The 23,572-nt window shown below is 33.5% G+C and overlaps 1 protein-coding gene across 3 annotated transcripts in view; it reads left to right on the top strand.

Annotated features, from left to right (window-relative positions):
* The window catches only part of LOC112693836 (MKL/myocardin-like protein 1), a 56,057-nt gene extending 35,405 nt beyond the window's left edge, over positions 1–20,652 (top strand). For all 3 annotated transcript variants that reach the window (XM_025569082.1, XM_025569081.1, XM_025569083.1), the window contains 9 exons: positions 87–383; positions 14,782–14,847; positions 15,828–16,124; positions 17,720–18,297; positions 18,377–18,572; positions 18,750–19,105; positions 19,219–19,451; positions 19,536–19,944; positions 20,208–20,652. In XM_025569082.1, coding sequence (XP_025424867.1) covers positions 87–383; positions 14,782–14,847; positions 15,828–16,124; positions 17,720–18,297; positions 18,377–18,572; positions 18,750–19,105; positions 19,219–19,451; positions 19,536–19,944; positions 20,208–20,579 — 2,804 coding nt within the window. In that variant the 3' untranslated portion in view covers positions 20,580–20,652. The remainder of the gene's footprint in view (positions 1–86; positions 384–14,781; positions 14,848–15,827; positions 16,125–17,719; positions 18,298–18,376; positions 18,573–18,749; positions 19,106–19,218; positions 19,452–19,535; positions 19,945–20,207) is intronic.
* Positions 20,653–23,572: the final 2,920 nt, after the last annotated feature.

A 23,572-nucleotide genomic window follows, 5' to 3' on the forward strand; every position in this document is an offset into this window, starting at 1 on the left:
ATGTACCATCATGTTGCGTATGAATTACGCATGATTTTATTGGAATATGATTTGTTGGTAATATTTTTGGATTTTGTTTTTATCAGATCGCGGCCGCGGTGAGCTGTTTTGGAAAATCCAGCTGGACCAAGACCTGGTGGACACCATTTCGTCTATATACCCTGAGTGGTTCCGCCAACAGCAGCAGCAGCAGCTTCAGCAGCAGCAGCTTCAGCAGCAGCAGCAGCAGCAGCAGCAGCAGCAGCATCAACAGCAGCTGCAACAGCAGCAACAGCAGCACACCAACCCGTTGACCATGCAGAATAGTATTTCGCAACCGTCTCCGCCTTCAGCCGAGGTGGATGAATCTCCATTACAAAAGTCTATGGACAAGAACAAAGAGTGTGAGTACCTATAATTAATACGATCAATATTTCACAGAATAATAGAACTGTCCAAACTTTTAAAAGTTTCGTGGGGGTCAGATCGTTCCTAGGCTTTTTTTTAAATGTTATGAAACAATGTACTTAGTGCGAACGCCTTAGAAACGTAAAAAACAAAAAATAATGACAAAATTAAAGTAATGATTTTTCTGCAAATAACCCCCCATACAAAAGTTATGTGTACGCCACTGGGTGAGCGTATCCCGAATTCAATTTGAGCGATAAGAATTTCCATGTTTATCATTTGAAATCAATATGTAAAATATATATTTTGAAATAGTTGGAAAGATTCGGAATAGTATACCGCCTTAAGGGGATTGCAAGATATGATTTTCTTTCTCCTTCTATCACATGCGCAGTATAGGTTAATTTAAACGTTTTCTATTTCCAATGTACCGATCGATCTATTGATGCGATTAGGATGAAGGTTTTTGATAACTGATTGAAATTCGTCGTAAAGTCTTCTTTTTGATTTTGTCTCCCAAAATTTCACTAAATAGGATTAAACAAATTGGAAACATAAAAATTAATATTTAGGAATGTTAAGTACAACATTTAAAACATGAGAGACGAATTTACGAAATTTATGACGAATTCCAAAATCAGTTTTCAAAATCCTTATCGCCTTGATCGATCAGTACGTTGAAAATAGAAAACGTCTAAATTCCTATATTGCGCGTGTGATAGAAATAGAAAGAAAACCATGGCTTGCAATCCCCTTAATCTAGTGGGTATTAAGTATTTATTGCGTTAAGTATGAAGCATAAATGAGTTGTTTAAGGTAATTTTTATTTTCGTTAATACTCGATGCATAACTGCAACCGTTTTATAGTTAACTTTTTTAGTTTCATTTTTTTTTGTATTTTTTTTTAGTTTATAACTATTAAACTTAAATTATAGTTTTTAATAAATGAAAACCAAGGTATTTACCAAGATTGTAAGTCAATACTCTATACTATTTAAAAAATTATGTACCTAAGTAATATATTGTAAAAAATGTGATTTATTTTAATAGTAATTTTTATGGAAAACCGTATCTACATAATAATTATTAATACGTCATTTATTCCAATAAGTAACTCGATAAAGATATTTTTAAAAGAAATAATAATTTCTAATTAGCGTCTTCTTATTTAAATAATTAGGTCTAGATAAGAATATAATGAATTTAATTATAATTTCGTTAGACATTTTATGAAATTTCAGTATTTTTTTGAACATTTACTTAGTATTATTATTCAACACACATTACATTTAATTTATTTATTTTAATACATATTATATTTAAAACATTTTGAAAACTTAGAATTTATTTTATTTTAGTTGTTTGTCTCAATACGAAAAATAAAGATTTTAAAATAAAGTCGAATAGACCATAAACTTATCAAAAGTTAATAAATGTAATTATTATTTGTGATTATTTATGCGGTATATCAAGCAACACATCAACTTAACATATTATAATGTTACAGTGATTATAATTTCGAATATGGCTGTTTCATATCATAGCTAAAATACCAGACTAAACAAAACATTCATGAGGTTCTACAAATCACTAGAATTTGTACATGTGTAATTGAAATGTATTTTTAAATAATATTTGCTTTGAGAAATTAAAAATATACAAATTATTATTCTCAATTAGCTAATCAATTTTCTGACAAAAATATTTATTGATTTTAACATAATTACAACATGGTATCTGGTCTTTAAAGTTTCTAAGAAGTATCCATTTTGTAAAAAATTTACAATACAATATTAATATTATTAGTATACATATTATGTTATAATTATAAGAGATATTTAACATTTATCTACAGCAAATCGTGTTGCAATTAGGTTTAAAATTCTTATTGAAATCTTCACGAGTAAATGGTTTTTTTTTTATGATGCCTTTTACACGAAAAATCCCTTACTATATTACTTTCCTTGAATTTTCACTCGCACTGTCGATAACGAACGAAAAGTCGTATTATTCCGACGAAAACGTGGTGATATGTTATATTTATATTCGCGATTGTATGAACGTTACAGTCAGCCTCCTTCGGTGATACGAAAAACGAAATGTAACATTTAATACCACGGTACACAAAAAAATCCGATTTCGTCACTTCAATCCCGAGAAGCGGTTGTTTACTACTCGCGTGCTTATTCTAAACATATTATTGTTAAAAATTGTTGTGGCCTGTTATCGCGAGCGGTGCATTAAAAAAAAAATATATATATATATAATTTATTAATAAATAGCGGAAAGAATAAAAAATAAATACTCGAAAACATTGTACTCGTGTCCACGTATCGTTTTGACAGATTCTTGTCGTAGGGTCGTTTATAACGGGTGATAAAAAAAAAAAAATCGAAACGTCGTCCCTTACGTTTATCGCGCGTGCACACACAGACGTGTATATTTTTATATATTCGAACCAGTAGGCCGAGGGGTAACAGGCACGTGTATTAAGTTTAAATAATTATGTTGTTTATAAACATTTGTTTATTAACCGACGCGTGACAAATTACATTGTTTTTGTCACGATCCGTCCGGCCGCTATCCGCCCGCCTACGAAAATCGAACGGGAAAAAATAACTTAATAATAGTTGATAAAAAAAAAAAAAAAAGAATAAATACAAATATTTGGCCGGTCGCTCATCTCGGCGTCCGGTCTGCCGGCCTGTACAAATGCCAACGAGACGACGCGGTGGCGTCAGTGGCGACTGTGTGCGAGAAAGACACGGTGAACGGGTTTCTCAAGCGGTGAAGAAGTGTAGGAGTAGGAAGAGGTGACGCGGGGATCACGTGCGATGGCGTGGCTTATTTGCCGATAGCGATTAACATCTTCGGAGCTGCGATGGTGTTATTATTATTATTATTATTTTTATAACAGTTGATAATTGAAAAATTGTTGACGGTATCACCTTCGACATACCGTCAATGAAATCTATCCAAAACCGATTAGAGTATATGGATGATAACTACGTCTCAGGCAAAAATTCAGTTTGTCAAAAGCCGTCTTGCGAACGGGCTCACGGCACCGTGGTGTCTAAACGGTTGAAAGAATATCAAATTTGTTGATCGTAATGTTTGCACATTTCGCAAAAGTCGCCGGTAAAACTATTTCGTTTAAACCGACGAACACGTGCCCGTCAGTTTTATCTGAAACATCAATGTGGTAAAAAGTCATATCAGCCATCACAGATCGAAATATCTCATTACGGTTGTTTTGTTTGCGATTACCGTTCACACCAGATGATTTGTAGGTAAACTTTTCGATAACGGAACACGTATTTCCATCCAGATTCCGTCTCAGAAAACTTTAGCGCAAACTTAAGCTGGTTTAACTTTTTTTTTTTTTTAAAAAATCTTATGTATATCAACGGTAGCTAATTGTTCGGAAGAAAACGGATGAAGACGGTGGTGGAGCGGCCGCGTGCCAGCTGTACGAATGGAGGACGTCGTCCTCCGCAAGCTGCTGTTGTGTCGCGAAGACGAGGGTGACATGACGCCGCTGCTCGCCCGAGTCGATGACCCAAATAAACATACGCGACCAGCACGCGATTTTATTGCCGTTCGTGCATTACGAACGCGGCTGGACGAGATTATACGTTTTGGACGAAAATCATTATTTTTTTTACCGCATGTGCACTTGATGATTATGCATAAACGCGATTCGAATTGTGCGCGTGTCCCGTCAGATTGTGGGGGGGGGAGAGAAATTTAAAAAATAAAACATAACAAGAGTGGTATAATTCCAATTGTTATAATAATTCAACAATGTTATAGTTTATTCTGTTTGATTATTGTTTTTAATTAATCTCGTGATTTTAAAGCATTTCTCACTCCAATTCACTATTCTATATATTTTGATATTTTTTATTCCTTTCTCTAAATGTATTCCTTTACATGTGTCAATTATAAATTATACGTTTTCAACTTTATATTTGTATTAAAGTAATATAAACATATTTTGAAAGTTTTTTTTTTTTTTGTTATTCTGAATGATAACTGTTCAAATTTCTCTCTAAATATTTCATTATTGATTTGTCCCCTTTATTTTTATTAAATCGAATTCTGTAATGTTGTGATAAAAAATATTTTTTATTCTTTGAATTTCAATGAAACACATAACTTTATTGTACATACACGAAGATTCACGGCCGGAAATGAAAACAGTTGAGGTGATGTATAGTACTACAAATATATGAATCAAAATCCTACAGAGAATATAATTACGTTATCATACGTAATAATGTGTTTATGCTGAATTTGTGGTGTTCAAAAAACGTGATTGTTTACCGATAGGGGTCGACTTCATAAGCCCCGTAAATAATATAATTTAATTACGGTTATGATCGCGAAGGAAATCCAGGGGGACCATTCACCGAACCTCGCATCCTTGACAATATATATATATATATATAAATTAGTCGATTAATGCATAAAACGTGCCTTTCCATTTATCGTGCGTGTTAATAAACGATTCGAACGATTGTAATGGAACAAGTATTTATTTTTGACGCGCACATAATTTACTGTCGCCATTGCCGCCGCAGGATACAAAGTACGGAAAATATATACGGTATATACTCACCTCATCGTAAGAAAAATTATATATTTTCAAAAGTCACAAATGTATCGTTGTTTATTATCAGATTTTGACTGAGTACAATGCGTAAAATCTCAAATGGAAATGATGCAACGCCGTGGAAACTTTTAATTTATCATAATTTTAACTAAAATATTTGTGGTTTTTCGTGCGAACATCCGACAAATGTTATTATTTAAGGGTTTATCATGCCATATACCCACCAAATTGTTGTAACAATCGAATCTAGGATTATAACTACGCGATATAACATCATTAATATAAGGACCTTCGTTCAGACCTAATAAAATATTGTACGTGTAAAGCAATACGATAAGTATATTATACGTACTATTCGCATCTTACGATTCAGTCGACACCTCTCGAGCGCTCCATGGACTTCAATCTACATAAACGCCTACTTGTTTTTGTTTATAATTATTTATTATTGTACATTTTTTTTTTTATTTAATGTAATGATATAAGTACAGTACATGGATTAGTGTCGAGATTTTGTTCCCTCAATGTTTATATGTTTAATATGTTTATCGGACATGCGTGAAAAACAATAGCCAATACTTTTTGGGTGGTTATACGTGGGACACGTATGTGTACTTGTATTGAAATATAGCATACAATAAATAAATGAGATAATTACAATAATTCGTTGAAATCGTTTGGAAAATTCAGTACGTAAAACCATAGTATTATGTAGGAACGCACCAGGTATTTAACAAAAATCATTTAGTCCATTTGGATTTTTACGTCATTGATTGAACTAAGTTATTTTCCAGCTCAGGGTTTGCTAATTTTTGTACCGTCCTTGAGATTAATTTTCAATGTGAGTACCTAAAGTATAATGAATAGTTAATAGAATAGTTTTTCTCATTTTTTGGGATAATCTTAAAAATATATTTCGTCAATTGTACGTAGTATGTGTATGCGTGTGTGCGTATAGTTATAAAATTATATGAAAATAATTCTTAACAATTTATTTTATAGGTATTTAAATTTGGTCAATTTTCATTTATTAGTAGATCTCGGCGTTTGTGCGTGAAAAAATCGATCGAATTGAATTTTATTCGGGGTACATAGAGTTGAATTATATTCTTCTAATTAATTGTTCGGTAAATTTTGTTTAAAAATACCCCTTTTTTGATTTAAAATAGTTAAAAATCTGTATTTTTAAGGTTCGAGTTTTTGTTTGCCACGTTACGTCAGTCAGCTGATAATAGTTTTGTGTGCCAAAATAGTTTGACAGTTAACGTTTGACCGATATATTTTGTTTGAAGTCTATGAAACAAACGATTGGGAACAAGAATTCTTTTTCCGAGAAATACGCCCAAAAAAAAAAAAAAATAAAATAAAGTATTAATATTTTGGACATGAGTTGACTCGGTTTCTAATTATTGTACGCGTAGTCTGTTGTCACAAGAGTGTCGTTGAACTCTATGACGGTAATAAACGCGTTTTCCAGACCCACATATATATATATATATATATATGTAACGAATTTCATCTTTGAACTTTTCTTGGACCGCAAAGGCAAGAAATACATTAAAAAGTTTCTTTCTTTTTTTTTTTTTTTGGTAACAGAAGTTTCAATGAGCCCAGTCTTGTTCGAGTATTGGTTATAATATAATATTAGGTTTTTGAAAACAAACTAAATCCTTGCCCGGCGGTTAAATGAATTGGGCTACTGAAATCGCATAAATGCGCTTTGCGACTTGTGCATATGATGTACGTATATTATACATGCGCGGCGTGCGTTGGCTTTGATGGCCGTTTCGCGACACACTCGATGAAAGTGCTTTCTCGCATCCACTGCCAACTGTGTTCTGGCGTGATAAAAGATTCTTTAATTATCTTTATACGTATTTTAATGATCACCTCCCCGTCGCCCAACCCGCCACTAAATCACCGCTACCTCTCTGTATGCGCGTTAGGTACCTACGTTCATTTGGTCGGTGCACGTTCCGCCACGACTGCCAATCACGATCACGGCCCATTTATTCGTCTAATTATTGAAATCGTAATAATCGAGTAATGACGTGGCATCCAAAAGCAAACCATATGGAATGGAAAAATAAAAAAGTCCTGCCGTACGCGCGAGGGTGGTAGACGTGTACGGGGAGAAAAAACAATCTCGTCGTATTACACGCTTTCGTGGACAACGATCGTACGATTATTATATTATACCTACTAGTAGATTCGCAACGCACGTTCGTAATACGAATGTAATAGGTGCTTACAATATATATACTATACACGTCTATCGATACATGGTATACACGTGTATACGTAATAGTACATAATAGTGCAGTCATTGTATGTACTGCGATCCGCGTGCAGTAGCCGATCTGAAAAATCGCCTGTTCGACAATTCGAAAACAACTCTCACTGCGTACACACACGCTTTTGGTGCCCGCTGCGTCTGACGGGTTCTGTCGGGTCGTAATCGCGGTGGTAACGTATAGTTTTCGAAAATTCGATGTGTACGGCGATTTCTTAAACGGGGTCTATGACATAGCCAGAGCCTCGGGTTGTGGTCACTCTGCAGATGGCACTGAAACTGTTGTGTTTGTGCGATTCAAAACTTTTCGAATTTTTCGTACATCTATTTGTTCGGGGTTTTTTTTCTTTTCCGTCGGTAGTGTAAAAAGAGAATTCGATTCGACAATGATCGGCCGCCGCCTCAGCGCGAGCGCCACTGCCGCTGTCGCGCGCGCGTAACAATCAAATGTTCCGACACGTGCGATATCATAATAAATAATTGTACGTACATTTGCACATCCATGTGGGCGTTTGCGTTGCATAATTACGCACACACATACACACACACACACACACACCGAACGTACGTCAGTAACTATAATAGTACAATGTGTGTGTGTGTGTGTGTGTGTGTAGTGCAACTAATTATTACTCATTATTATTCGTTCGAATAACTAATAATCAACAATTATTGCATATATAATTTCTATGCCCACGCATGAGCGGGGGGGGGGGGGTGCATTTTAAATAATATTATGTACACTGTCGTTAACCACGATAAGTATGTTATATATGATTATTATCATACGTATTTAGTGTACTTATTGACGTACACTTGGCAATACTTAAGAAAACGACGACCGTGTTGCTGTTGACGATTTTGTTATTGTTATCATAACCGTTATTATTTGTCGTGTTTACGTTGTAGCGCGGTGTGTGCAACGCTTTATGGATACAATACGAGTGTTTCGGTTAACGTCTGTCTGTCGACCATGGCGCCATTGTATTTGTTAGTACGTAGAGCTCAAGAAATAATAGTTATGATCTCATTACATGTGCGCAAAACAAGTGGTCGTTCTACAAAAAAAAAATCCAGTGGTTATTATATCACGTTTGCCCTGCGGCATCGCTACCGAACATATGGTCTCTCCCCGCGGGCTGCGATATCTCTGCTCTCACCTGTTCCCTTCGTTGCCTCCTTTTCGTCCTCGCGGTCGCCCTTGCTCGCTACCAGTAAACGTAAGTCACTCGTGGACAGCCATTTGCACTTATTATAATTTATACGTGTATAACGTGTATACATTAATATGTATATGCGATCGTCGTCGTACATCCATTGCGTTAATTAGCTTTGACGATGGAAAGTCCACTCGACGCATACGTTTGTATTACTTTTTGGCGATGAAAATATGAACGTCTTGTAATTATTTATAATGACGTGCTGAACGTGCGTTTTCGTACCCGTAAAGTTGTTGTGTCCAGTTATACGAGTATAGCCATGCACATGTGTACGTGTACATGAATCGACGCGATTTCTATGCCGTACAATGTTTGTAAAATTCTATTCTATCTCGCCAAACGGTCCTTGACGAGTATGTTATATCCCGTACTTTTAAAAAAACGGACACTTGCAAGACGATATCTGTAAATGAAATCCAAAGGGCTCTGTTACGACGATGAGGTTATACGTGATTACTGTTGTGTTCGTGAACCACGGAAACTTGTACACTGTATTGTATAGTATTTCAACCGAATTGCCGTCACGTGGGAAACAGTACAGTCAAGTATATGTATATGCTCATATGCACTCAACTGTTCCGTCGTAATACGATCAAAGTGAAACATAATAATAATGTCAACAATGCGGACGTTAACAAAAAAATCTATCGTGTTGTTCGTTCTCAACTCGTGTGTCTAGTGTGCAAGTTTATGGTCGAACCGTCTCGAACGAGTACCTACTTCGTGTTCCAGTAACCAAATCGCAACGGTATGAAAAAATAAAAATAATTAAGCATGGTTAATGGGTTATATTATTTGATGTCCTCCTCGTGAACCGCGGTTTCAACGAGGAACATAATCGGTTTAAATATAATGTAATAAAAATAGACGATATTGTGTTGTCAACATCGTTCCCTGTTACACTATTTATTTTAAACATTGAAGGTATGCCGGAAAAAAAATATTTATACATAGAATAGAAAAAATAGCATTCGACAATAATAATTCGGTGATGTTCGTGCGGGTTATTATATAATATACTGGCTATAATAATATGCCAACAAGATTAATTATTAGAACAGTGCTCGAAACATGTATAATCACTTCAAAACTCGAACGAGGTCTTCTTGGAGAATAAACACAAAATGATCGTTTTTATTATTCGTTTTGTCGTAAAAATTGTGTTAAAATGCTTTTTTTTATTATTATTTTTATAACTATACCACCATTAGACACTATAGGCGCCAATACGAATAAAATACTTAAATACTACTACTAAAACTACTACTATTATCACACTAATACTACTACTACTTCTAGTAATACTTATACTAAACCATAAATATAATACCGCTACTACTAATAACAAAATATTTTGTTGATTATTCTTGTACATTTCACCAAAATATTGTTCCTTAAATATTTAATTGTTTAAGTTAAATTTAGCAGTGATTTTCCAAATATATTGTATCACTAGAACAGAACTTGGGTTTTAAAAATTTTGATTATGATAACTGTGGGTATTCTTAATAATTCATCCCTCGTGATAGTGGCTACTAAATATGATTTTTTTTTTTTTTGTGTAGATTATAGACAAAAATCGTTTATATTATTGCTATCCGTGTTACTCATGTGTGTTTTTCTTGTCGGTACATGTAAGTAACATGTCCGTTGATTATTTATTATCTTAAAAAATAAGACGTGTAATTATTTAGTGAAATGGTTGTAATGTGAAAAAATCTAAAAATAATACGATAGCAAAAATGTATATGTATATATATATTTTAATTTAAAACATTTGTAGAAACGTATAATAATCCATTTAGATGGGGTCAACAACCAGCGACCCGAAGGTTTTCGTTCATTTGGCCAGAAATTTTTTTTATTTTTAGATATAACGAATTATCCGATAAATTTTATATATTAGTGAAAGTTCTATGTATTTAGGAGCGCTAATATGACAATTGAAATAATAATTTTGTATTTTTATATGATTTATACGTGGTGTATGTTAACTCAACAATATTTCTAATATAACAGTTATTTTGAGCTTAAAATAATTTTTGAACAGTGATCGAAAGTCTATCAAATATTTTCATTTTGATTTTTTCAGCATGTAATAATTTTAAAGTCAAATTTCAAATTTGGTCTTTCGATCGTAAAATGCACGTGCAAACATGTACCTCTAGAAAATTGGCATATTCTGTACATTTTCGCATAATAAATAATATCAGTAACGATAAAAAATAACGTCTGACAGTGGAAATCAATTGTTAATATGTTATTAAATTATAACAGTTTTTTGTTAATCACGTGAAATCTCACGCATTTTACAAATAAATAAATCGAAGGTCTCCAGATGACGTCGTTCTATCTCTATACTCGATGTAGGTAAAAATGTTAAGCAGCCGCTAGAGAAATGGAAAAATTATGATGATCGCGTAGTACTTCTGTCAAGAATTTTAGCTCATACAATTTCGGCCAAGTGTCAACTATCGCTACCGCTGCCGCCACCGCCGCCGCATGGCATTGAATTAATCACGCTAATGATGACACATTTAGCGATTGCGCTGTAACCGTTGGTCGACAGTTGTTGACAGGAAAACATTTTTTAATATCGTGACATCGAACGTTTTTTCTTCTCTTTTGGTTTAGACGATTTTAATATTAAAGCCATAATTTTCGTTCAATAACACGGGGTGCGCACGTATACAAAGATCATAAATAATATTGTCATCGCATATGTATGAAAAAATTGAAAAAAAAAAAATCGACGATCTCTAAAATAATATATACGTGTATACACAAATAATAGAGTACACATATTATACTCACAGATATAATAAGTTCAGTGGCTTATAAGACGGATAATCGTTCGAAATTTTCAGAATCTACCCGAATACATGAGAGAAAAAACATTTTATTGCGGTTATAATACACAAATTTCGTTCAAAGATTAAAACATTACTAGAAAGTGTGTAGAAATGTTTTGGTAAAATTTTGAAGAAAATGCATTTATACCAAATGTGGCGTATCCGTGCGTATATATATCCGCGTCCTATGTAATATATGTTAACCGTTTCGCAAGACCGTCACCGATGATATCCATCTGCATATTATTTAATTATCTGTTGCTGGACGTTTATCGTTGGTATATACTATATATATACCAATAATGATCACTGTACGTATACCGCATCGTTGTTGTGTAATTACGTATTTAAATGTTATGCGTGAAGTGTCCCTTTTTGTCGTCGTCGTCGTCGGCCCTTTCTAATCGTGCGGTCGATCCGACGACGACGACGACGACGAAGACGAAGACGGTGGGGCTACAATCAATCACGGCCGCGATTGAGCAATTCGCTGCACGCGTTGACAATTACAATAGTTTCGCTCTTGCGGTGTACTGCTGGTCGGGGGAGGGGTGGGTGGTTATGGCTGTTGCGGCGGCGGCGTAGATAAGATCGTCGGATTTGACCCCATCGTCGTCGAATGTGTGACCGCCGGCGTGCCGTTAAATCGACCGTGTCACCTTGTCCGTTCTCGCGCAGGGCCGTATATTATCTGGACGCGCCGACGGACACGTAATAATAATATTGTCTTTACCCGGGGCTTGTGACAGACTGTAGGATACTACTCTCTCTCTCTCTCTCTCTCTTCTCTCTTCGCCGTTTTTACTACTCTAGTCTTTGCCGTTTTATCATCATATACGCCTTATGTATAGATACCGGCTGGTCCTTGATTTTTAACTTATGAACTCTTTATTCCGCAATCCTTTATTTTGTTCATTACGATAAGAAAGTAAATTTTAGTAAAATTTGGTCAGGATTACTAAGCCCTTTCACGTTCTTCGTCGAGAGGGTTGAAAAATTGCAAAATACGATTGGTTTGTAGTTTTTTGAGTACAATAAACTATTAAATTTGTCGTAAAGATGTTAATCATTTAAGTTATAAATATTTATATTTTCAATAAAATAATATATCTACACAATTTTTCATACATCTCTTATTATCTATTAAAAATGACAAAGTATCGAATATTTCATTTATCTAAAAAACATTTTTGATAAGTAAAAATTGCAATGGATTGTTTTGTTGCGAGTCGGATAAATGTAAGAAAATTAAAAATATATATAATATATACAGAACATTATATTTTACATAAAAAAAGTAATGACTACATTTTTCAATTGTCAATAAATATAATAAAATATATAACACATTTCATTTTTTTGGGAACGATTTTTTCAAATATATTTTACTCGTGGTTTGAGAAATAAAATATATACAGTGAAACCTTGGTATCTCGAAGTCGCAAGGGATAAAAAAAATTTTTCGAATTACTAAAGGAATTTAAAGCATAAATAAAATTTTAAATAAAAATCTTTAATTATTGGGAAAAATATGTATTTATAATATACAATGTGTTATATATTGTATAGGTATACTATATACCCTAAGCTTAGTAATTACTTATTAATGCCGGGTCCCGGATTTAGTGCTTTACATTATTGTTATCGTAATATATATTTCATTTTGATAAATAAGTGTAAATCATGGCTTATGATGCATCTTTATATTGATAAAACATATTAAGTATACCATGGCTGAAGGGAGGGATGTTACTACACCTATAACACCCCCTCTGGCTACGCGTCTGGGTATACATATTATTAGTATTCGTAATTTGGGTAAGTATACATTATTTTCTATGAAAGTAGAAATCTGTCATTTTTGTTTGTTTTTGTTTAGTATTAGAAGTATTTTCAATAAAACTAGTTAAACTATTAAATTTAGGAAAAATGTCAGGAACTTCTCACTGTTGTTGGACATATCTTCGAAGTTCATGAATGTAACACCGTGTAACTTTATCGCTGTTGTCGATCACTAGCTTAACTATAATAAAATATCAACGTAATGTCCATACAACGTTATTACACGTTGATATTTTATTATAGTAACCACTGTCATTTATTTTATACTTTATCTAATTTGTTATATATTCGAGTTAGTGAATCGTAATAGGCGGGGATACCGTATAATGACTTCGACATATGGAAATTCGATGTAAGCACCTGAATAACTTAACACGTAACTCTAATACTGATGAATGATGAAAAAAAATTCGATTTACAGAAATTTCGAAATACCGGAAACCGAGATATCGAGGTTCCACTGTACAAGTTATGAAAATTAATATGTTTCTCTAAGCACTCAAAGTTTCTTACTTACGTCTATGTTCACATTATTATTACATAATTATATGTTAAGCTGAAAAAATAAATAAATGATTACAAAAGTTGTTAAAATTATAACTAGAAAATTAATAAAAATTAGGTAGGTAATGGTAATATGTAAATACAAGTATCCCATTAATGTAACTTTTTTGTTGTTAGGAAATTGTTGTTGATATTGTGTAATAACTTGTAGGATATACTATTTTTGGTCTTGTGTTTGCTTTTTTAACCATTGTGACTCAGACGAATCAAACAGTATCACCTACAAGAGGAAGATATTAAAACTTAGTGTTCAAAAAGCTACTAACACGGTGACGATGAAAATTACAATCTATGAATTGCGAAAAAATTGAAACAAACTTTATTGTTTGGCATCGGCCTGCACATGGCCTAAAGTTGTTGCTTATGTGTGTGTGTGTGTGTGTATACGCATACATGATATATTTATTATATGTGCATATTTAACCACCGCCTCTTTTATTCTTTCCGTAATATTCTTTCACTGTGACGGCCAAAGCTAAGTTTTTACATTGTGTTATAATCGGTTCGACGAGGGAAAAAAATTCTATTTTTTGGCGTCCAACCGCCGCTGCCACAATGTCCACATAATGACACGTATAATTCATTCTGCCACCGCCACCGCTGCCGCCGTAAAAATCTCAACGTTTTACTCTCCGCGGTGCGTATGGTGTTATGTAATTTTTTTTCCTGTTTTTCTTTTCACTCGCTCGCACATTCAAATTAATATCCCGCGACAGTCTTAACGTCTTCTTAAGCCAGCCCGCTGCTGCCTGTCGTACCGAAATAGAAAAACTCGCTTGTACGCCCGTAAAAATAACGGGCATGATGGAGATTATAATTTTTTTTAACTACTTGCTTCTCATACATACACACATATACACACACACATATGTACATGCACACACCCTGAGACTACACATTATGCTCATTAATTTACAAACGTAACCGTAATTGTGTATGTACGGGATACATTATTATTAATGTTATACCATTGTCATAATTTGATTATGGATTTGTTTTTTGTTTCAGCTCTCAAAGTTAAGTTGATGTTGAGGAGACCTATTAACCAATTAGTTGCCCAAGGAATTATGCCCTGTAAGTACAGCCATTTATCTATCGAATGTTCATCACCTACAATTCGTGTTTTTGCTATAATGATAGCATATTATAATGATATACTAGTAATTTATATTCTTGATTATTTATACATTACATTTTTTAAATAAATCAATGTATTATATTAAAAAAAAATTGTGAAATATGGGGAAGGGCGAATGTCTCCTCCCCCCACAAATACTCCCTTGCAGTTGCATAAAATAAAATAATATATAGTGATCAGTCCAAAAACATCAATATACGTAACGATTTATACGCACGCACGCGATTTAACAGGCTATCGGCGACGATCGTCGCGCACTGTGCTGCCCGATAAGCGCGTCAACAGACAAAAATAACATATAGGTACTGGATATTTAGACATGGGGATTTTATTAGATTTTATTAGGATATATGTATATTTATAAGATATTAAATTTATTTACTTTTAGAATATATTAAATTCAATGTGAAAATATAAATAGGATATAATTTTAACATTATTATTAAACACAATAGTAATCAAAGATTTTATGACATTTTAGGATTAAATTAATTTGATATATATAATTTTTTTGAATAACAAACTTTCAGTAAATGTTAATTTACCAAACTTTTTAACTTTTTTCTTTTTAACAAATGTGTAAAATAAATGTAGCATCTAAAAATTATGTTAGAAATGTGACTTAAAATTTACTTTTTTAGGATGTTTTAAAACATCGATTGCACAGTGGGACCACCCTTATTAAATTCAATTTTTTACACATAAGAGTGCGTTGTTTCATTGTAGTAAAAGGAATATTTCTTAGGGTGGTTTTTGTTTTAAATGTATTATTGGACCGACTGCAAATATTGCACTAGTATCGTTATTTTACCTCGTCTTACATTCGATATGGGTTGTGTTTAATATATTATTATATAAGTACTATTGTATTACGAAGCATTATATTCCTTGCTAATAACCCCTTGGTATATTTCAGGTTTGAAAAGCCCACCAGCCTTCCATGAACAAAGACAAAAGTTGGAGAGGGCTAAAATGGGCGATCTGTTGAAAGCCAAAATTCAACAGAGGCCCGACAAACAGCAGCTGGTTAGACAGCACATATTAGAGGACGTCGGTGACGTTGACCGATCATTAGCTGAACGTCAGCGCATGTTGGTCAAGTGCCGCTTGGCCGATTCGTTAAACACCCAATTAGCACACAGGCCCGGTCCGTTGGAACTGATTAAAAAGAATATATTACACACGGACGAGCCTATCGAAAGAGCCGTCAAAGGTATGTGTACTAATTTGTCATTCAATATATATATCAAAGGGTTTATAGAAACACTATAACTACCGACCCTTACGCTTCATCCAAAAGCTTGTGCCTTCACTTTGAAAGTCGAAGGAAAAAAAAAACGATCATCCATCAAAATTACTTTAATCATCAATTTGCTAAACGACATGTTATTACCATTGATTAAATATACATAGATAGCCCACGCAATGACAAATATTGGAAACGCCTAAAATGTCTCAAATGGAGCAGAATTGTGGTAGTAATGGATTCCTGATAATAGAATGCGCTGGCGTTCCATATAAACATTTGTAATCTCCAATTTATTGTTATCCGTGATCAATGTTGATACATTTCTGATAAAATATAATCAATTTTAACCATTGTTATACGTATACGTCTGTTTGTCAATTATTGTTATATGGTTTATATAGACGTATATCGACTCCGCCGAAAAGGTCTTTTTACCTGTAAGAAACCTATCGATTTTACCGAATATTTTTATATATCAATTTCGTAAACAGTTAATAGAAATATTTCGGACACCCATAAAATGTACCATCTACAAATATTTTGTCACTAGAGCATAGCAATTTTAAATTAGAATTTGTAGAGTAGAATAAAATATTATTTACTGTGTCAGTATTTAGTAGAAAATCTGCTGGAAACAATATTATGTATTTACATAATCTGAAAATGTTTTAATATTATAATGTATATGTTATATTCTTATATACATAAATAAATCATCGGCGGAATTGATATATAAAAATATTCGGTGGATTCGATGAACTCCAGTTTATATGACATACGAGCGTTGATAAAATTGTAACTGTCTACAGATTTTGGTTTATATTATATTAGATTGGGTTTGTAATTGGAATATATATCATCGGAATAGTTGGAATTTAATTATTTAAAACAATGAGGAAAATGGTTAAAAGGTTTTAAAACAAAATTTAAATGATACAATTATGATAATTACCTCCTTGAAAATGTTTAATTCAATAATTTAATAATATAACATTTGTTTTGAGATACAGACCACTTCACTTTATAAGTGGTTAAACAGAATTATATTTTATTTGTATAAAACAATTATAAATTGGATATATTTTCTTATCTCGGATTATTTTTACTCAAACAGGTTTCCTGAACTATCGGACGATTTGATTCCCCCACGTTATTCTCTGCCTATCTAAATTCGATATATAATAATTATTTCTTCAATTTTGACACTAACGCTATCTATTGTCTGATTTTGCTTATTAATAGGTTTCCATATTTTCCTATACCGTGGACTATCTATGTATCTTTAATCAATGTTACTACTGTAGTTTTTTATTTTTTGTAGTTTTTTTCTTCGTTTATTATGATAAAATTTGTCATAAACATTTTTTAATATGACCGCAAAAATTTTAATTAGGTTTTAAATTTTATAATACTTTTATATGATGCACGCGGACATACGTGCTTTAATGAAATTTCCTAGGTTTACTTAAAGATTCGCTCTCACCAAATATGGCTGTCATAGAGTTTGGCGACCGAATGCGTTTCTCCTATGCTTTAGTGTCTGCTCATTCGTTTTACAGAGGGTCAGATTGAGTTCAAAGCCACCAGCGAAGGACAAAAGGTCAAACCCGAGCTTCCCGATCAGTATCTGACGCTGGACGAAGACTCGCAGAGTTCAGGTGGCGCCGGAAGTTCGTGTTCGCCTCCACCGCCTCCACCACCGCCCCCACCGCCACCACTGACGACGGTGGCGCTGACCCATAGACCAGCGTATGACATGATAGAAACGGCCGCCGCAAACGCAGGTATCGTCACATTAACCCTACTACCTTCGCCTCTGGGCTCATCTACGTCCAGTCTGTCACCGATGAGTTCGGTGGCCTCACCACCGCCCCCGGTGCCACCCCCTATGCCGTCGTCGTCACTGCCGCTACAGGTGCACGGCCAACAGCCGGCGCCTGGCAAGGACAAGAACCGGAAGAAGAGCAAGAGCAAATCTCAGGCCAAGACCAGGACAATCAAGTTCCACGAGTACAAGGGACCGCCGAGCGCGCACAAGTCACAAAATCAAAATGCCAATTCGGCCGAAACTTCGTACGAGTTGCTCTTGCAGCAGCAACAGTTATTCTTGCAGTGGCAACTCGAGTGGCAACAAAAAGTTAGTAGTTCTACTCGATGTAGTGTCACCTGTATTATACTGTTGTTAATAATTGGGTGATTTTTTTTTCTGCCGACAGTATCCTCAACTCATACTGCCTGCCCCGCCGCATAAGCCGACCGCATCTGTTGTGGAACAACAATCGTCTACTGTGTCGTCGTCGTCGTCATCGTCCTCACCGTCGTCCGCGTCGTCCACGACATCCGTCCTGACCATCAACAATCAACCGCAGATTATCGAAACTCGTTCGTTACGCAATCTCGACGATTTGAAGGGTTAGCATAATTATTATACTAATATATACTAGTTTATATAATCATTTATAGATTTTCAGTAAATGTATTTATATGATTTTTATTTCTTATATTTACATTGTTTTTGACGTATAAAATTAAAATATAAGCACCGTTTATGTTTTCTCTGATTATATTGTAATCGGGTTTTCATTTCAGTAAGCGACTTAAAGGCTGAACTGAAGAAACGTAACCTTCCCGTGTCGGGGCCGAAACCTCAACTTATCGAAAGGCTACGATCTTATGCTGAACACAATTCGGATTTGTCCAACATAATGTCGTCGCCTAGTAGTCAATCAAATCCAAACAGTCCTCCGCGGTCGTCGTCCACTCCGCCACCTCCACCACCACCGCCTCCGCCACCACCCTTGCCGCAAACGGGATCTCAAAATACACCCGAAGAAGACCGCATTATACGTGAACAACAAAGGCGCATAGAACAGTTACAGAAACAATTGCTCAATTCTCAACTGCAGCTGCAACAACAACAGCAGACCAGGGCACAAACATTCCAGGTATAATTCAACAAAACTCCAAATTCTTGACCAAAATCTGTGTTTTCCGTGTAAACGATTTTGCGCACCTAATTATATCGTTTTCACATTAAAATTATTCAAAAATGTTTTAGCCTCATCAGCCGGTGAATGCGAAAGCAAATCTGGCAGCCTTCCTGCAACAACAACAGTTGAATCAACAGCAAAAACAACAAAAACACGTGACTGTAACGACAAATAGTAACAATTCAATAAAAATCAATAACAATAACAATCTTGAGACGCCTAAACGCCGAAGCAATACGATCGTGTTGGACAAGGAACAGGCCGCATCGATTTTGAACCAGTTGGACAATAACGGTCAAAGGTATGTGTCAACGATATTGCCGATCAAAATATTTATATTTTTTTTTTTTTTTTTTTATAATTTGTATTCATAAATCTATTGCAGAACGAATTCTCTTCCGAACTTTTTGGGTACGTTTGTTCAACCCAATTTGACCATTACGAACAACAATCACATCATTAATAACAATAATAATAAGCCGATGATTACGGTCGTCCAAACCACCACCGGATTTCACAAAGTATTAGACGACGATGACGTCGACATTCCTATGGCCGTAGACGACGTGAAACTACAACAGAAACAGCAGCAAGAGAAAACTAGCGTAAATTTAACATCACAGCTATTGGATAGCATGGATAAATCATCCTCGGAAAGTCAACATTCAGATTCGATAGAAAACAACAATCGAATTAAGAAGGAAGAAGTAAAAACGCCACCTCCATCACCATCGTCTTTCATCGATATTAACAATCTACCAATGGTGTTTGATGACTCGAAATTATTTCAAAACGTGAGTAACTGTAGTAAATAATTGTAGTATTGGCCTTAGTATTTGAAGTAGTAGAAGAAGTAGTATCAGCGGATTTTCGAACAAAAGCGTACTTAAATTTCAGTCAACCGTATGGATATTTTAGTTCATAAAATAATCAAATATTGACAATTTCTTCCTTCCGATTAATATCGGTGTCAATTTAAATTCACAACAACGCGTTTTGTACCATATACATTTTAATCCGTTGTTTTTATATTGATCTAATCGATTTCGGTTTGCAGGATAATCTCGTCGACCCGTGCAGACACAACGTATCCAAAAGTCAAATGATGGACGATGTTTTGGAGATATTGATCAGAAATGGAGAACTGCCAGCGTCCGCGGCTCATGATCAGACTTCTGGAGTTACGACAACCGAGGGCGATAACTCAGTCAGCGATTTTGATATACAGATGGATGATCCATTTGCTATGGATGTCGTGTGTAATGACGATCTGATGGACGTTGATACTGATTGGTTAGATTCGTTGGACCTACCTCCCCCGTCCGCGGAACCACTGGCTGATTTATTTAACGGAGAAGCTTCTGACAATGATTTCAAACTACCTGCCAATATGGATTTCTTGTGGGATAGGATAGACTTTGCAACGTGATTTTGCGTGTATAATTATTTGACCACCGTATATAGTATAATTAATACATATAATATATATATATATATGTATATGGATGAATGTATGTGTGTGCATATCGAATTCACCATTCCCTTTCGTCTTTTTTTCATTTCATCTTTTCTCATACTCTCCAATCCTATGCCAATATATTTTACATAAATTAAGTGTTCAATTATATTATTTACTATAAGATCATTTTTGGTTATGGTAACCAATATATAAATTTATATATAATATAAAAATCAAATTCAACTGATGAAAAATAATTATGCTCATTTATATATCAGGGTCGTGTACTTAAGAAAAAATATTTATAGAAATTATTAAATTATATTTAATTTTTCTTTTATTCATTGCTCAAAATTTTATTATTATTTATTTTTCTCAAACTGAGAATAAAATAATAAAAAAAAAAACCCATTAAATCCATTTTATGTGGTTGACATTCCTTAATTTTTATTTAAAAGAATTAAATATATACGTCCGGCTTAATGTGTAGTGTTCAGTGAACAAACAGAAGCATTATTTTCAATAAAATATTTTATTTGTAATAATTATCATGTACATATTATAATAATGTTTATATTAAACTATTTTTTTTAAACTATTATTAAGTATTACTAATTTCATAGTTAAATTATATTTTTATTTATTTTTAAATAAGGAGTAAAAATGACAAAAGCAAGCGGTAAAAAACAATATAATAATTTATAATGTTCGCTTAACCAATAATCCGGTGCTGAATAGTTATTAAAATAGTAATGTATAGTGAGCGCTTGTGAAACGACATACGGCATACCTAGTGTCGTAAATTACCTCAATGGGCTGTGCGTCGTACCGGGCGAAAACAGAATTATTATTAAATATAATAATTTTATTTTTTTTGTAGTATTAAATATCTTTCTCTCCAATGTATTATACATATATTATATTTATTAACCATTAATGTTTCTCAATATCTTATAGCTATGTCATGTACAACATTTGTAACTCTTACCATTTTCCTTTTATGCTTCCTTCATAGACATATTTTGATAAGAACAATTGTATACGTAACATATTTAATCTGTTCTGTTATTATTTTTACTACTATTACTTATTTTATTGTTTTTTTTGTTTTTTTTCTTTTGTACATAAATATGGTGCTCTTTACTTATTTTATATTATAGTCCATGCCTAGTTATTTATAAAACAATAAATTAGTTCATTTTCGCATCACGTTTGTTAAATCAACAATATTTAGTTAAAAGAAAAAATTATCGATCATTGTGTATTTCCCTTTTTGATAAATAGTTAAAATTATTTTCAACATTCCAAAAACTAAACAAATATACTATATAGCAAAATATGAATAGGAAATTAATATCAAATGAAATGAAATAGTTTTTGCATCATGTACAATATTATGATTATTTCGTACCAATTGGTACTCACTGATTGTTGTATAAAATTTTTATTATGTGTAAATTATTGTTAATTATCATATAATAACAATTTACTTCATAGCATTATTAGTTCATTGTGTATTATGATTTATGAACAAGATAATGATTAGTCAATTTTTATAGAATATTATAGATTGAAATTTTTAATTGAAAACAAATTGCCCAAAAAAAAAAAAAAAAAAAACAAAAGATAATAAAAAAATTCCTACATAATTTTTGACTTAACATTTACACGTAAGTGTATAATTATAAAAGCAATAGAATATTAATTAAGTTTAAATTATTGTTATTTTATTTAATATATTATGTATTTTGTTTATGTAAATTTTGCTGAAAAATATTGTGTATATATATTATATATTATTTAATATATATTATATTTGTGAGTAAACGAAAAATGATTGTTAACCGCTGCGCATTGTTGTTTACTTCCTTTCCCATTTTATTTACCACCTCGGGATGTTTTTACATAAAATATTTCGAAAATATTTTTTATCAAAGAGATTATTTTTTTATATGTATACACTAACTTAACTATTATTATTTACCTACTACATTATACTGTAATGGTGTTTTAAAATGACAAACATTTTGCGTCTTGGTTTCTTTATAAAGTCGCATGCTTATTATGCATCGCAGGATTTCGTCAAGCAGATTTCACTTCTTTTTCAGTTTTTCTAACGCTGTAGAATAGTAAAAAAACATTTTCTCTGACGGACTCTGTGCGAATAATGTATTATTATCATAAACTTTTTAGCGAGCATACTGACTTGCAGTGTACTGCACATACCGATTACCGAGTATCCATCGCATACCATTACAGATGACCGGAGAAACGTTATAACGTTGCGAAGTTTACGTTTGGAAAGAAATCTTCTTAGTTCTTTTATTATTCACCTTGCCGAATTTTCATGGCGCATTGTAAGTATTAGTGACTGAATTTAATATTTATACGAGTTGGGTTTTAGTTACTATGAGACAAGATTAGAAACGTCATCGCAAGTGGGGAGGAACAGTCGGATAAATACGTCGTACACATCTTAACGATGTAAATGTAACTTATTGTTCTATTGTGCTCCTAATGGTTATAAAGTGATAATGGTGTAGATGTACATACCTATTCACGTGGACGACGATGGTTTGTTCACAAGTTGATTGATACGAGTTTTAAAACGATCTGCTTGGAATGAATAATAGTATTCAACCGGGTACTTACTACTGCAGCGGTGGTATCGGTTTAATATTTAATATACAGTGCAGTTATACCACCGTTCCACGAGTACAGAAGAAGATAGAAACGGCAGATGTTTTCATTACGAGTCTAAAACGTGTGTGTTTTTGTTTGATGAATCCCACATCGAACACGAAAAGAGTTTCATAACTTTTATACGAAACAAATAAAACAATCGGAGAAAACGACGTAAAGAAATAATGATAATTTATAAGAAGCAATATGAAAGGAATAGTGTCTAAAAAAACATTTTACAGAAAATTGAACGGAATACGCGAGAGCGATACGTGGAAACC

Source organism: Sipha flava, unplaced genomic scaffold (genome assembly GCF_003268045.1).
Source record: "Sipha flava isolate LNK unplaced genomic scaffold, YSA_version1 118_pilon_pilon, whole genome shotgun sequence".
NCBI classification, from domain to species: domain Eukaryota; kingdom Metazoa; phylum Arthropoda; class Insecta; order Hemiptera; family Aphididae; genus Sipha; species Sipha flava.